General features: G+C 32.6%; 1 protein-coding gene across 1 annotated transcript; it reads right to left on the bottom strand.

Moving 5' to 3' along the window:
• Positions 1-1,894: 1,894 nt before the first annotated feature.
• LOC109705939 (protein SHI RELATED SEQUENCE 1-like) lies at positions 1,895-5,204 on the bottom strand. Its single transcript, XM_020226756.1, has 2 exons — positions 3,933-5,204; positions 1,895-2,062 (listed from the first exon to the last, which is right to left on the bottom strand). Exon 1 carries the CDS (start codon positions 4,905-4,907, stop codon positions 3,942-3,944), a length of 966 nt encoding a protein of 321 aa, XP_020082345.1. The 5' UTR covers positions 4,908-5,204; the 3' UTR covers positions 1,895-2,062; positions 3,933-3,941.
• Between the last annotated feature and the right edge of the window lie 7,943 nt (positions 5,205-13,147).

Here is a 13,147-nt window from a genome sequence, read left to right as displayed (position 1 = left end):
GGAGTACTGTTCCCCTCTCCCCCACCCTCTCTCTCTCTCTCTCTCTCTAGATCTCTCTCTCACCACACACAAGGAGACATGATTTCTCTTGCACCCTGTCAACAAGCACCAGGAAAATACTCACTTAATTGGGGGCTCAATGCACCTAGAAATAATCAACCAATGCACTGCTCAAAAACCTTTCTTTTGGGGTGGTGCTACAAACCATGCATGCTCTAATCCCTAAAACCTCAGCTCCCACATATACCAAAAATTTATATTGGGATAGGAAATTCATCATCTTTGTTGTCAGTGTCCTCTTCTTAATTATAAATATGGATTTAGAGAGAGCATGTGCATGGCTCCTCCCCCCTCTTAATACCTTTGGGACCATGCATGACCTCCCTAGCAACTACTCCAATATGACCTAAGGATTCCACAAAAAAGCCTATGCCCTTTCATTAGGCTCCATTTTTTTTATTAAATCATGCACTCCATGAGACATGAGAGAGAGAGAGAGAGAGGTGGTATCCTCCTATAAGGCATGTTATTCTCATTTAACTAAGAGAGATTCTTAGAGATTATTGCAACTTCCATGTGCTTCATAGAGAGAGAGAGAGAGAGAGAGAGAGGAAAAAAAATGCAAGGTAGTTACATGGTAGGGAGACCTACATATATATGATATTCTTATGAATTTAAACTAGGGCATAGGTTTCTTTGAAGATTAATATTACAACTTTTATGTGGTTGAGACGTGCAGTGATGGTCCACAAAATCTAGGAATCCTTCTTTTACGCTCACGAGTTATATACTTATATTTGTGATGGTTTACTTTCATATTTATGTAAGTATTTTACTCAATAATATGTTTATATTAGTACTATTTGTCGGCAATAACAAACGACACAGATTAAAGAAAGCATTACTAAATTATATCGGAAACGATTGTCGTGGGAAAGACGAGAAAGGGAAAGAAAAGCATCTATATATGCTGGATTTATATTGGACCTACTAACAATGGATTTGGCCTACACAAAATAAATATTCTCGAAGCGACAATTGGAGATAAGGTTCTTTGCGAGTGTAAAAAGCTTAGAATAACAGAAAATGGGAGCTGAATATATAGATGCACTCCAACGACTGTTTCGCGCGGCAAAAAACAAGAAGTAAACGAACAGTTATAGCGATCATTTCATAACTATTTATGGGAAAAACTTAAAGAGTGCTCATTATGATCAAACTACTCAATTATTTAAAATAAACAAGAGAATATCAAGCTATATATGCTGCAATTAGCTTATTATAAGTTGTGTCCTCTGACCTTGTTCTTCATTTTCCTCTGCATGCACTAGATCCAAGCTTGGTATGAAAAAAATGAGCTAACATAAATGAAAATTTGAATTTATTTCAAAGTGAGCAGAGAATGAAGATTTAGATAATTAAGTTCACTATAAATGATAATAAAAATACAAAGATTATCACGTGACGCATATATACAAACTAATTATATTGAACTAGTATAACTTGTGAACAATCAAGAAAATTACTCAGCCAGGTTGAGACAATGCTTTGCTATTAAATTTTAGGTGAGTTGTGAGTTAGTACAACTAGTTTTAAGCTTGAACATTGTTCCAATGAGGAATCAAAGATGATTAAATTGGTCATTTCCACTGGTTTTCAAGAGATTGAGCTAAATCTATGCAACAATTTAGCACACATATATATATTGCTGGTTTGGCCATTATTTTGGAGCTAGATCGGATTCAAAGAACTATTTCACCTGCGTTAAAGTATCGCACTTCAGTGAAAATGTTTAGCAAGTATTAGTTGAATACATGCAACATTATCCTTCATCATTTGATCAATTAAAAGCAAAGAGATACAGCTATGCAGAAAATTAATGATACATCAGAAGCACAAACCACATTTGCAGTTTCACAACCCTAATGAATGTCAAATAAGAAGTTCACACCTCATAATATTTGTTTGCATGGAGATAACAATGTGTTGCATAAGAATCGTTTCTCCAAGATTTATCTTGTCTTAGTGCAACTCAAAAGCCTTCTAACTAAAATCTGTTTACCTGCTTTGTGATTCAATAAGAAAATGAATTAGGAAGCGCACAGTTAAAATCAAAATTAGTTTAAAGTTCTAGTTCAATAACTAGGCAAATTGTAGTTTGGTTTAATCATTTTGAAATTTTAAGTCGTCAAAAACATTTAAATTGAAACCAAAAAAATCAAATCAACCTTCCTACAGGTGGATGAGGAACTCAATATATATGAAGCTATCCATGAATGATAACATTTTAATTAAATGATGAGAGTTAATTGTACACTACAAATAAGTAACAAAAAAATTAAGATATATAAAGGAATTATTACAATGGAGGACATATGATAATAATTGGAAATATCAAATATACTGGATGTCCAACAATGCAATAATCTTCTTAAGACTTCAATAACTTTATTTCCAATTATGCAAATGTACTTTTAAAATGCTTGTTTAATTTAAAATTTGGCATGCAAGCCATATTTGTATTCGATGCAGAAATATGAAAATATCAAAAGCATGCATGAAATTAAACATTTTAACACTTCAGATGGCATAATTATTTCCTACAGGCTAGTAATCACAAATTAAAAACAAGAACATTTCAAGTGGGGAACATTTCGTTCTTTTGTAGATAACTTCATTAAAAAACGGCCCTCGATCTATTGTCACTCTACTGAAATAAGACTTCTACACTTGTAGAAGCAGTTTAATTAGATCAACTATATATATAAACAAGATATATAACACATTCTCATGTTTTAGTTTGCACATTGATAAGTGGCTTCAATGTAATAAGTTTTAAGTGGTTGGATAGCTCCAAAGCCCAAAAGGCAAGAACTAGTGCTATCCCTTCATGAGCTCTAACTACTAGAAACAAAGTTCAAATTTTTACTAGGAAAGCAGTACTAACTCATCTATTTGAATATTTTGGAATTCTAAGCCCACAATCATGCTCAGGAGATCAAAGAAGATGGTATTATTATGACTATGATTATGAAAACAAGCATCAACAGCAGAATGCTTGCAGTGCAGTGTGGAAGCTACCTTAACAAGTAAAATTAGAAAATCCCTTCTGTCCACAGCTTTCTGTTAAGTCTCTCTCTCTCTCTCTCTCTCTCTTAAGAATCAAGAATCAAGAATCAATAATCAAGAACACAGATAACAGTTCCAGAGGTATATCACATGCATTCTCAACTCAACTAGCCTATCAGAAAAAATGAGATAAAACAAAGGGACGGATTATATTATTTGTTTTTATGTATAATATCTATGGCTCATAAATGAAGTTTCCACAAAAAATGTGAGCACCCGAAGGAAACCTTAATTTTTTAATTTTCTTACGATATATTTGCAAAATCTAAGTTGTACTAATTAGAAATGTATTGTTTGATTCAAAATAGAAATAATCAACAAAAAAGCAATGTTTTCTTGAGCTGGTAATGTAGAGAGAGATGCATCAATTTCCCCACCTCACAGAAGTAGAAATTTACCACTTTCATTTATAGTTCAAGAAGAAGGAAAATTGGTAAAGAGTGATTAAATCGAGCTTAGGGTTATATGTGTCACGAGGATCCAAGGGAATGGTGTATGTTAAGTCTCTCTCTTTAAATTGGACTTGTCCTAAAATTAAACCACAAACAGCGCCATATTTTGCAGGAAAAGAGAAACAGCGCATAGCAATGTGTAAAATATTCCTACAAATTAAGGAAAATGGTGTATGAAAAATAGATCAGAGAGAATACAAGCGAAGAAACTCGATCCCTAACCACAAGAAGAGACATATCCAAAGCGGAAATGGTAAAAAAAAAAAAAAGGTTAAAATAAAGCTGTTGCACGAAATGCATATATAGAATTGAACCCAGGGACTAACTAAATAAGATGTAGAATGTACTAACTTTATTTATTTATTGTGATGTTGTGTGGTGAGGGTAGTACTGAGCGCCGGAAAGGAATCCGCTGAGCGGCGTCGGATACGGGTCGATCATCACCGCCGCTCCCGACGCGTCGCCACCCACGGCACTAGTAGGCGGCGATCCTTCGCGAAGGAGGTGGTAGTCGGAGGACGTCGAGGAATTCGGATCGGGCCCGTAGTGGTGGAGAATTCCCTTGAAGACGTGGCCGCCGATGCTCACGGCAGTGCTGTACGCGTATTCTTCGTCGACGGCTCTGCCTTCGTCCTCCACCGGCCCTACTCGCACGCACCGGAACACCGCCTCCGAGCTCACCTCTGCAGGAAACCTCGCGACTTCTTCGCGGGGGCCGCCAACTTCTCTCGCCCTCTTCGACGGCTCCCCGCGGCCACTGCCACCGCCAGCGAATTGCTGCTGCTGCTGCTGCTGCTGGTTGTGCTGGCGCTCGCGGCGCCTGGCAGCGGGGACCCACGTGCTCTTCACGTGGGTCGGGCAGTGGAAGCCGCGGCTCTTGCAGCAGGTGCGGCAGCGGAGGTGGACACAGTCCTTCTTCGCCTGATTACCGCAATCCCTGCAGCTCATACCACCGCCGCCGCTGCTGCCCCCGCTGCCGCCCCTCATAATTCCGACTCCTTCCGCCGCGTGATCATCCGAGAAACTGATGATCCGCGCCGCGCCCCCGCCACCGCCACCACTGCCGCTGCCGGTGCCAGTGCCACCCCTCGAGGAGTAGAAATCTCCTTCCTGATGCCATAGCTGAAAACCGCTGCCGCCGCCGCCGCCGCCGCCGACGCTGCTACTACTATAGCCGTAAAGGAAGAGGCTGTCGGCCGTCGGATTAATATTGATGGGATGTTGTTGTTGATGTTGTTGTTGTTGTTGTTGTTGTTGTTGTTGTTGGTTGTGATCTCTATTCTGATTATGTCCGGTTCTTCCTCCTCCTAGAGAGAACCCCGCCATGGTTCCCCAAATCCATACCCAATTACAACAAACCAGCTGGTGTAGCCCCTACCTAATGCGACTAGTGTACTATATATCCTATGCTCTCTCTCTCTCTCTCTCTCTCTCTATTTTACATGTATGTATATGTAGGGATCGATCGATAACAGTAGATTAATTAGGAAACAATTAAGTAGATGTATATATCTAGGAGCTGCTTAATTACTATATCTGAAAGGGGTCTACAGCGCCGCCATGGGAAGTGGCTCCGAGCTCGTTTTCCATTTATTGCTTTCTCGTACTTCTCCTTTTCTTTCCGGTAATTACTGCTATCGATCAAACCCTAAAAGAAAAAAAAAAAAAAAAAAGAAAAGAAGAAAGATGAGGGTGGGGGAGAAGGAGATGAATGGAAAGGGGGGTGTGGAATTAGGATCTATGGAGAAGTTGGAGCGGATTATTTTGTGTGTGTTTTGTTACTGCCGCTCGATTGTGGACCGTACGCGACGAGTTTGACGGAGGAGATGGGCCCCACGTGGCGGGAATTCGGGAGAGCGGGTGGTGGAGAGACACAAAAAGCCGCGGTTTTGCGTAGTGACAGCTCCCTAACTTTTCTTCTTTACATTAAATCACAAAAATTCCTGTACACGTCAACGAGGGTATTTGTATCCACCAATCTCTAGATTCAACGTTACTTAAGTACAGTAACATTTAAATTTTTTTAAAATATAATTATTTTTTTATTATTTGTTTTAATATAATTTGTACAGTCTGAAAGTTAAATTTAATTATTTTTTCTATTTATTTTGATACAACTTGGTGTACTGCTGGTAAAATTAATTTTTTGAGTTTCATTACTGTAAGTAAGTGAATTTCGTTATCTCCTAAATATAGTAATAAATTTACCACTATAAAATTTAATCTATTATATAATTATTTTTTTTTATTATTTAAGAATAATTTTATATTATACTTTTTATTTACACCAAAATAAATAACGAAAACTTGAGTTTCATACATAGGCTCCTTCAGTCAAGGTTAAGATGAGGTTAAAATAAATAAACTTTTAAAATAATAAATTAACACTTATGTAAATGTATTTTTTGCTTTTCTTTTTTTATAATTATGAAACTGAAGTATTTTCTGCTCTGTTATTTGTTTAGAGAAAGTAAATGACGTATAAACTAAAGTTTTTCATTAATATATATCAGCAATTTTTCTCTATTTTTTAAGTTTCAAAATTGATCTCGGTACTAGATCGACAAAGTCAGTAATGGCATTTTTAAAAAAATTGAGTTTTCAACCAAGAGTAAAAATTACGATGAACCAAATAATGAAAATAAATATTTATATATGGACAAAAATTTCTTCACATATTTTTACTTTCGGTAAAACAAACATAATTCTCGTCTGTTTGTTTCACCAAAAGAGAAGTTCAAATCGAAAATGAACTTTTTAGAGGAAGTAGAGTTAAAATGAAAATTACTTTATTTTTGTTATTTGTTTGTATAGTTGTGAAACTGAATTATTTTCAGTTTTACTGTTTGTTTGTCAAAAGACGAATGGCATATATAAAATCTGAAGGTATAATAAACAAATTAATTTATTATTATTATTATTAGTATTCATAAGTGACTTCAGGCTGGGTGAAACGAAATCAATTACACTATTTTAAAGAATTTGAGTTTTAACCGAATGTGAAGTTATGATAAACCAAACAACGAAAGTAAATATTTACGGTCAAACAATCACCTCACACCTTCTCTATTTTTAGTAAAACAAACACATGTTATTTTCTTCTCCTTGTAATTTTAAATATGTATTTATTATTAGATTTTTTTAAAAAAAAAATTTACCATGCAACAGTCTCTCCAAGGTTTTGTAGTGGAAGAAAGAAAATGAGACAAGAAAGAATAAAAAAAGAAAATAGAAAAGAAAAAAAAGGTGAGATGATGAATAATAAATTAGTATATATATATGGACACCCCATTCACATGCTCTCTTTTTTTTTTTCTTTTTTTTTTCTTTTTTTTTTTTTTTTAACCTCATCCATGACGATTTAACTGCTCTTTATCTTCTCGTGTTAAGGAAAAATTTAACTAACGGCCGGGAAGTATTTAAAAATATAATAAAATACAGATTTTAAATAAAATATATATAAAAATTTACCTGAATCATAAGTTATTTTGAATCAACTATCAATTTTTTCAAAATTTTGAATTTACTATCTAAAATTTTAATTTGTTTAATTTGAGTCAGTTAACATTATTCTAATTTCAAAATTCAAATTGTGTCATTTATTTTTAAAAGTTTAGTTTATATATTCTATATAATTCTCGCCACTATTTATTAATTAAAGTAAAAAATTAAAATAATATTGACTGACTCAAATTAAATAAATTAAAAAATTAAATAGTAAAATTAAAATTAAAATTTTAAAAAATTAGATAGGATATTCAATATAGTCTATCGTGCAGATAAGTTTTTTATATTTTTACTTGAAAGAAAAAAAAAAAATAGAAGGGTGATTTTGAGAAGAGATGTAAGGTGCAGGGTGTTTTTGTAATTTAGCCTCTTTTGATGTCTCTGTTACTCGCACGTTCGTAGTCATCGGGGTGCGGGAACCAAGGAATATTTTTTTTCGAATTGGTATCTTATTTGGCTTAATTTATTTTTAGCTTTTTTCCTTTTTTTTATTTTTATTTTTCATTCTCTGCACTACTCAGTAAATTAAACTAGTGTTTTAAACAGAAGTTAGTAGCGTTAAAAATCGCTGAAAAATAAAAAAAAATGATAAATGGCAGATAAAATAATTAAGATACTTCAATCTTAAATATATTTAAACGCATTAAGATATTTGTAATATTTTTTGTAAAGAAAAAAAAAATCAAAATATTCTTGCGAGTATGGTGTGATGCCTCGTTTTACAGGGAATTACTTATTTTGAAACTAGTTTAGTTCTAGCATATTTAACACTCTTAACCTTTTGGACCAAAATGCTATAGAGCTCCACCCACAACAATGATCAGTCGAAGAGCCATACTCAGCCTGCTGTATGACCCTAGCTCACGAGTCGAGACTTATCTTATACTTCTCAGCTGATGATTGTTTCTAATGCCAACTATATATGACGCCTTACTTTCCAGAGGGTCAACCATTTTAGAGCTATCTTAGTCCTAACACACTTAACCCTAACCTTTTGGGCTTAGTCATTTTTCAAAAGATTAATTTTATATATATAGGTCCCTGCAAATTAATATAGTGAATGACAAATATATTTCTACAAAATTCAATTTTTATATATTTTCTGTGCAAAAGTTCTGATATTTTCAAATATTACCCTCTAGTTTGTTATAGTTAGAAAACCGTTAGAGAATTGTTTATTTTTTCAATTTTGTCATTACAAAATATGTCCCTCCAAAAGCCAAACCAGTATAATATAAGAGAGATAAAATTGTTAAAAACTAACTATGATTAAATATTTAATCTATTATTAACTAAATTATTCTAATGGATTGTAACTGCAGAAACATATTTAAAATATCATAACTTTTGTAAAAATAATATATGAAAGTTGAACTTTTGGAGATTTATTTATCATTTACTATATTTACAGAAACTTATATAAAATTAATTTTTTATATTTACAGAAACTTATATAAAATTAATTTTTTTAAAAAAAATACTATAATCAAATTAAGAGGTTTAGTCTTTTATATTTTATATATAGGCCTATCTAAAATCCTAAAAAGCGACGTAAATAGGTCCCCATCAAAATTTATTTCCTCTAATCTCAATAAAATAGTGGGTGCGACAATAATAACCAGAATTTGGAAATAGCTGATACATGAAATTTGATTTTATTGCACCATTAATAGTCTAAAAAAAATTGAAAATGATGCGTCATCGTGTCCCCGTTTGAGGAGGCTTAGTTTGAGTTTCAATTTTTTAAAGCTACACTTCTAATTTATTTAATTCTTCAATTTAATTATCGTTTCATCGCATTCCTTGCTGAGATCGACTCAGTGGCGAGGTAGTCAAAGAACTAACAAACCAACGTTTTATCGCCTTATTTGCATACATAAATATCTTATTCAGTATGTATTTTATTACTTATTCTAAAATATATAGTGCTCGATAAGAAGCGTTATCAAATATTTAGAATAGACATTACATTTAGGATATTTTACGATAATTATCTCATAAGTAAAATATATTATTCTATTAAACTGTAGATTTTAAGATATTTTAAAGAGCAAAGTCAAACTCAATCTTAACTTCCAATCACACAAAAAAGTTTTCGACCATATCGTATATATTATAACTAAATATCTTATTCCAACATCCAAAGAAAGTCTATAGTTTTTCATGTCAATAAATATCCACCATAGTTTGAAACATTGAACGAAATCAAAACTACATTAGAGATGATAATTTTTTTTGTGCGTTGGATTATGTTATATATGGGGGAAAACAAACTACTGAAATTAAAGTCCAATTTGAATATCAATAGTTGGCGAATAGTTTTTAGGGAAAACTTCAAAACCCCTTATGTGGTTTCGCACTTTTTTACTTTAGTACCCTACGCTTTAAAGTGTATCAAGTTAGTACCCTATAGTTTCACACTTTCTCACTTTAGTACCCTATGGAATAAAATGTATCAAGTTAGTACGTACTCTGTGGTTTTACTTTTGTTTGTTAGTACTCTGTGGTTTCATTTTTCTCTTTTAATTATCCATTTTGTGGTTCTTTTTTCGTAAAATCAGTAACAAATTTAAAACTAAAAGGTATTAAAATGAATATTTAATAAACCTAGGTAGAGTATCTGAAGTTTTTTGTATATAATTTAACGAAATATTAAACCACAGGATGCTAAAATGAGTAAGTGCGAAACCACATGGTACTAACTCGATACACTTTAAATCATAGGGTACTAAAGTGAGAAAGTCCGAAATCACAGGGTACTAACTTGATACATTTTAAACCAAATGGTACTAATTAAACTGAGAAAGTGTGAAACCACAGAGAGAATATTTAAAGTTTTCCTTAGTTTTTACTATAAACTTTTAAATTTTTACATCCATACCACCACCACATAATAAGCCCTAGCTAGGTACCCAAGGATTAAAAAGTTTATAACATGTCTTATTCATATGTACTATTGATAACATCCCAGCTAGATTCACTAAAGAGTACTGCCAAACGTGTAGCTTTCATCATGTAGTGATGTTAGTACAAAAAATTATTTAATGCAAAGTTGGAAAGTTGAGATGAAAATAATCTACTAGTTTCAAATGATAAAAATGACAAGTAAATGTATTACATAATGAATTATTTATCCCAATGCATGTTTCGATGAACTTTCATAATTCCTATATGAGAAGGTGCTTAATTTTATCTAACAGATTGTTCGATTACATATAATTACAAGGTAAAAAGATGTAGTATAAAACTAATTGCCTCAACTAACTATCATGTTTTTGGATCCGACTACCTCACTTTTAAAAATTTTGATTTTACTATATGACCTTTTAATTTATTAAATTTGAGCTAATTCGTGACGTTTTGACTTCAAAATTTGAGTGTACGTGTTGTTTATATTTATGAATTTAGTTAATACATTTTATACAATTTATGTAACCATAAATTTATTAAAGTAAGAAATTAGCTTAAATTTTGTATCCGATAAATCGTCAAATTATTTAAATCAAATATAGTGTAGTTAAATCCGATTACTACAATTAGAGCTACACACGAAAGCTCAACGACAGCATTTGGAACTATGTTCAAATTATCTGCAAATCTAACTGAACCAGTTGAAGAGAGTAATTAAACTTACCTGTCTAATCACCTTTGGGACAGAATTTTTTTTCTTATACAGAGAACTTACCATCTCATCTATAAAATGATAAAATTTATAAATACAATTCTCAACTATATACAACTAAATAAATTTTCTATAGGTGCACCCAAACAGATAAGATACATATATCTCTATCTACTGTATTTTTTATTATATGTATTATTGCATTCCCAATTTACATTGTATTTACTTTTATATTCAACCATCTGGTCCCTGTATTAATAACCAAACAGGATGGATTGGGAGCGGAAGTTGTTTCTTGTCGGATCGTACCCGATTCAGTGCGAATTAATTTTTATCCTATTTTATGCCGGCCCTCACTTTGCTCCATACAGAGCAGATCGGGGCAGAAGCGGATTTTTTGCGATTTTTTAGCGAATTGGGATGGATCAAAGAAAAAAAGGGTCTACGGCCTCCACTTCATTTTCTTGATAGATCGGGATTTGAGACGAGTTATATTTTACTATCGTTTTGGTTCTCACTTACTGCCCTATTTGGGGCGGATAAGGATACAAGCTCCACCAACCCGGATCCGTTTGCATCTCTACCGTAAAAATTTGGAAGCCATTATTCTCTGCGCTGTAAAATATTTGCTATCTCTCTAGATTTTCTTTGTTTCCCGTCTTTTCATTGAGGAAAATTGCCAACAATGAAGCTCCAGAAATTTAAAAAAAAAAATATTATCTTGACCATGCTGATCACTATATATATTTAAAAAAGGAAAAAATGCTTCAACTTGATACCATGTCGTAGGTTTGGGAGGATGATCCCCACTCTATTTTTTTTTTTCTCCACTCTATAACCTATATATACTAGCTAGTATTTAAACACTCTCATATATACTTCATGGAGAACTATTATGTGGAGCACATGCCTCTCTATCATGGGTCTCTTTTGTCTAAATGCATACTATTTAATTTGATCAGTAATTAATAAACACCATTTTAATTAGAATAGTTGTTCAAAAAAAAAAAAGTAACTTTTTCACAAAATTCCAATTGAAAATTTAGTTTTGAGGCCCATAATATTATCTTAGCTCCTAGCAGATATTTGGAAAGAGAAGTTAATATACAAACCAGGCCAAAATTAATATACCAAGAGTCATCGTCACGTCTCTAACGGATAGTATATAAAATATAGAAAAATATTCATCTTGTAGTTGTAAAATTCCTCTGAAAGAAATCTTTGTATATCGGAATCAAATCGTCGATCCGTACGGAAAATGATAAGGAAAGAAGAAAAAGACAGGGCCATGGTCACTGATGAGGACCTGATCAATTTAATTTGTATTGTAGTTGGTGCATATACTTATACTTTCCTGCAAGTAAGAGACATGCATGCTATTCTACTACTTGCAATTGAAGCCATATATTGTGCACTAAATTAACCCTAGCTTCCTCTCAGTATTTGCCCTAATGGACCATCTATTAAAGAATAAAAAGCAAGTAAACTAACTTAAATCAATAGTAAATAGGATAAGTGTGTGAAAGGGCTAGCTACATCTACTATATATATAAATGTCTATAGATACAATATTAAGGGTGATACATGCATTGGTAAACATGAGAATGTTCTAATTGTTGAATGACTTGCACCATGCACGAAACTATGAACCTATGGATCCCCAAGAGCAATGTAGATTGCCATCCTTTTAATTTTATTTAGATTTTTGTTAAGATTTTTATTTTGTGTCTGCGGTTTGAAAAAACTATTATTTACTCTTACTTAGGGAAGTCAATAGATATCTATATCAAAATTTTATCCGACACCCGAACCCCGATATGAAACGAGATATATATATCTATACTAAATGATTGGATTCGAATGTATACAAAAATCAAAATCCGACGGATAGGATTTTGACTGTAACCCGACCGCCTAACCTGAATTTATTTGTATATATATAATATATATAACTAATATATATATATATATTATATATAATATATAGTATATAAATATAAAATATATATATATATATTATATATAATATCTTGATTTAATTTAAATTTTATTTTAAAAATATAGATTAATATAATATAGTTTAAATATGAAAAATAAATAATTTTCGGTTCAAATTTCGGGAGCGGTTTCGAATTATGGTCGTTCGGTTGAAATCGATTTTTAAAAATCCGCGGGTTCGGTCGGGTCGACTCGGGTTGAGTGGATTCGGGTTCGATTTCGAAATCGTCGCGCCGGAATCCGACCTTTGACATCTCTAACTCTCTGTAATTTACTTTTATTTCATGCAAGAATACATCGTTAAATTAATGGTAATATAAATATAGACAAAACCATGGGAAATATAGTAAATAAGTTAGAATATGAATATTTTATTTTTTTACCATCATACGGTTTACAAATTGTACCAATTGCACTACAAATATTACTTTACCATCAT

Source organism: Ananas comosus, unplaced genomic scaffold (genome assembly GCF_001540865.1).
Source record: "Ananas comosus cultivar F153 unplaced genomic scaffold, ASM154086v1, whole genome shotgun sequence".
NCBI lineage: Eukaryota > Viridiplantae > Streptophyta > Magnoliopsida > Poales > Bromeliaceae > Ananas > Ananas comosus.
This window is presented reverse-complemented; position numbering and strand designations above follow the sequence as displayed.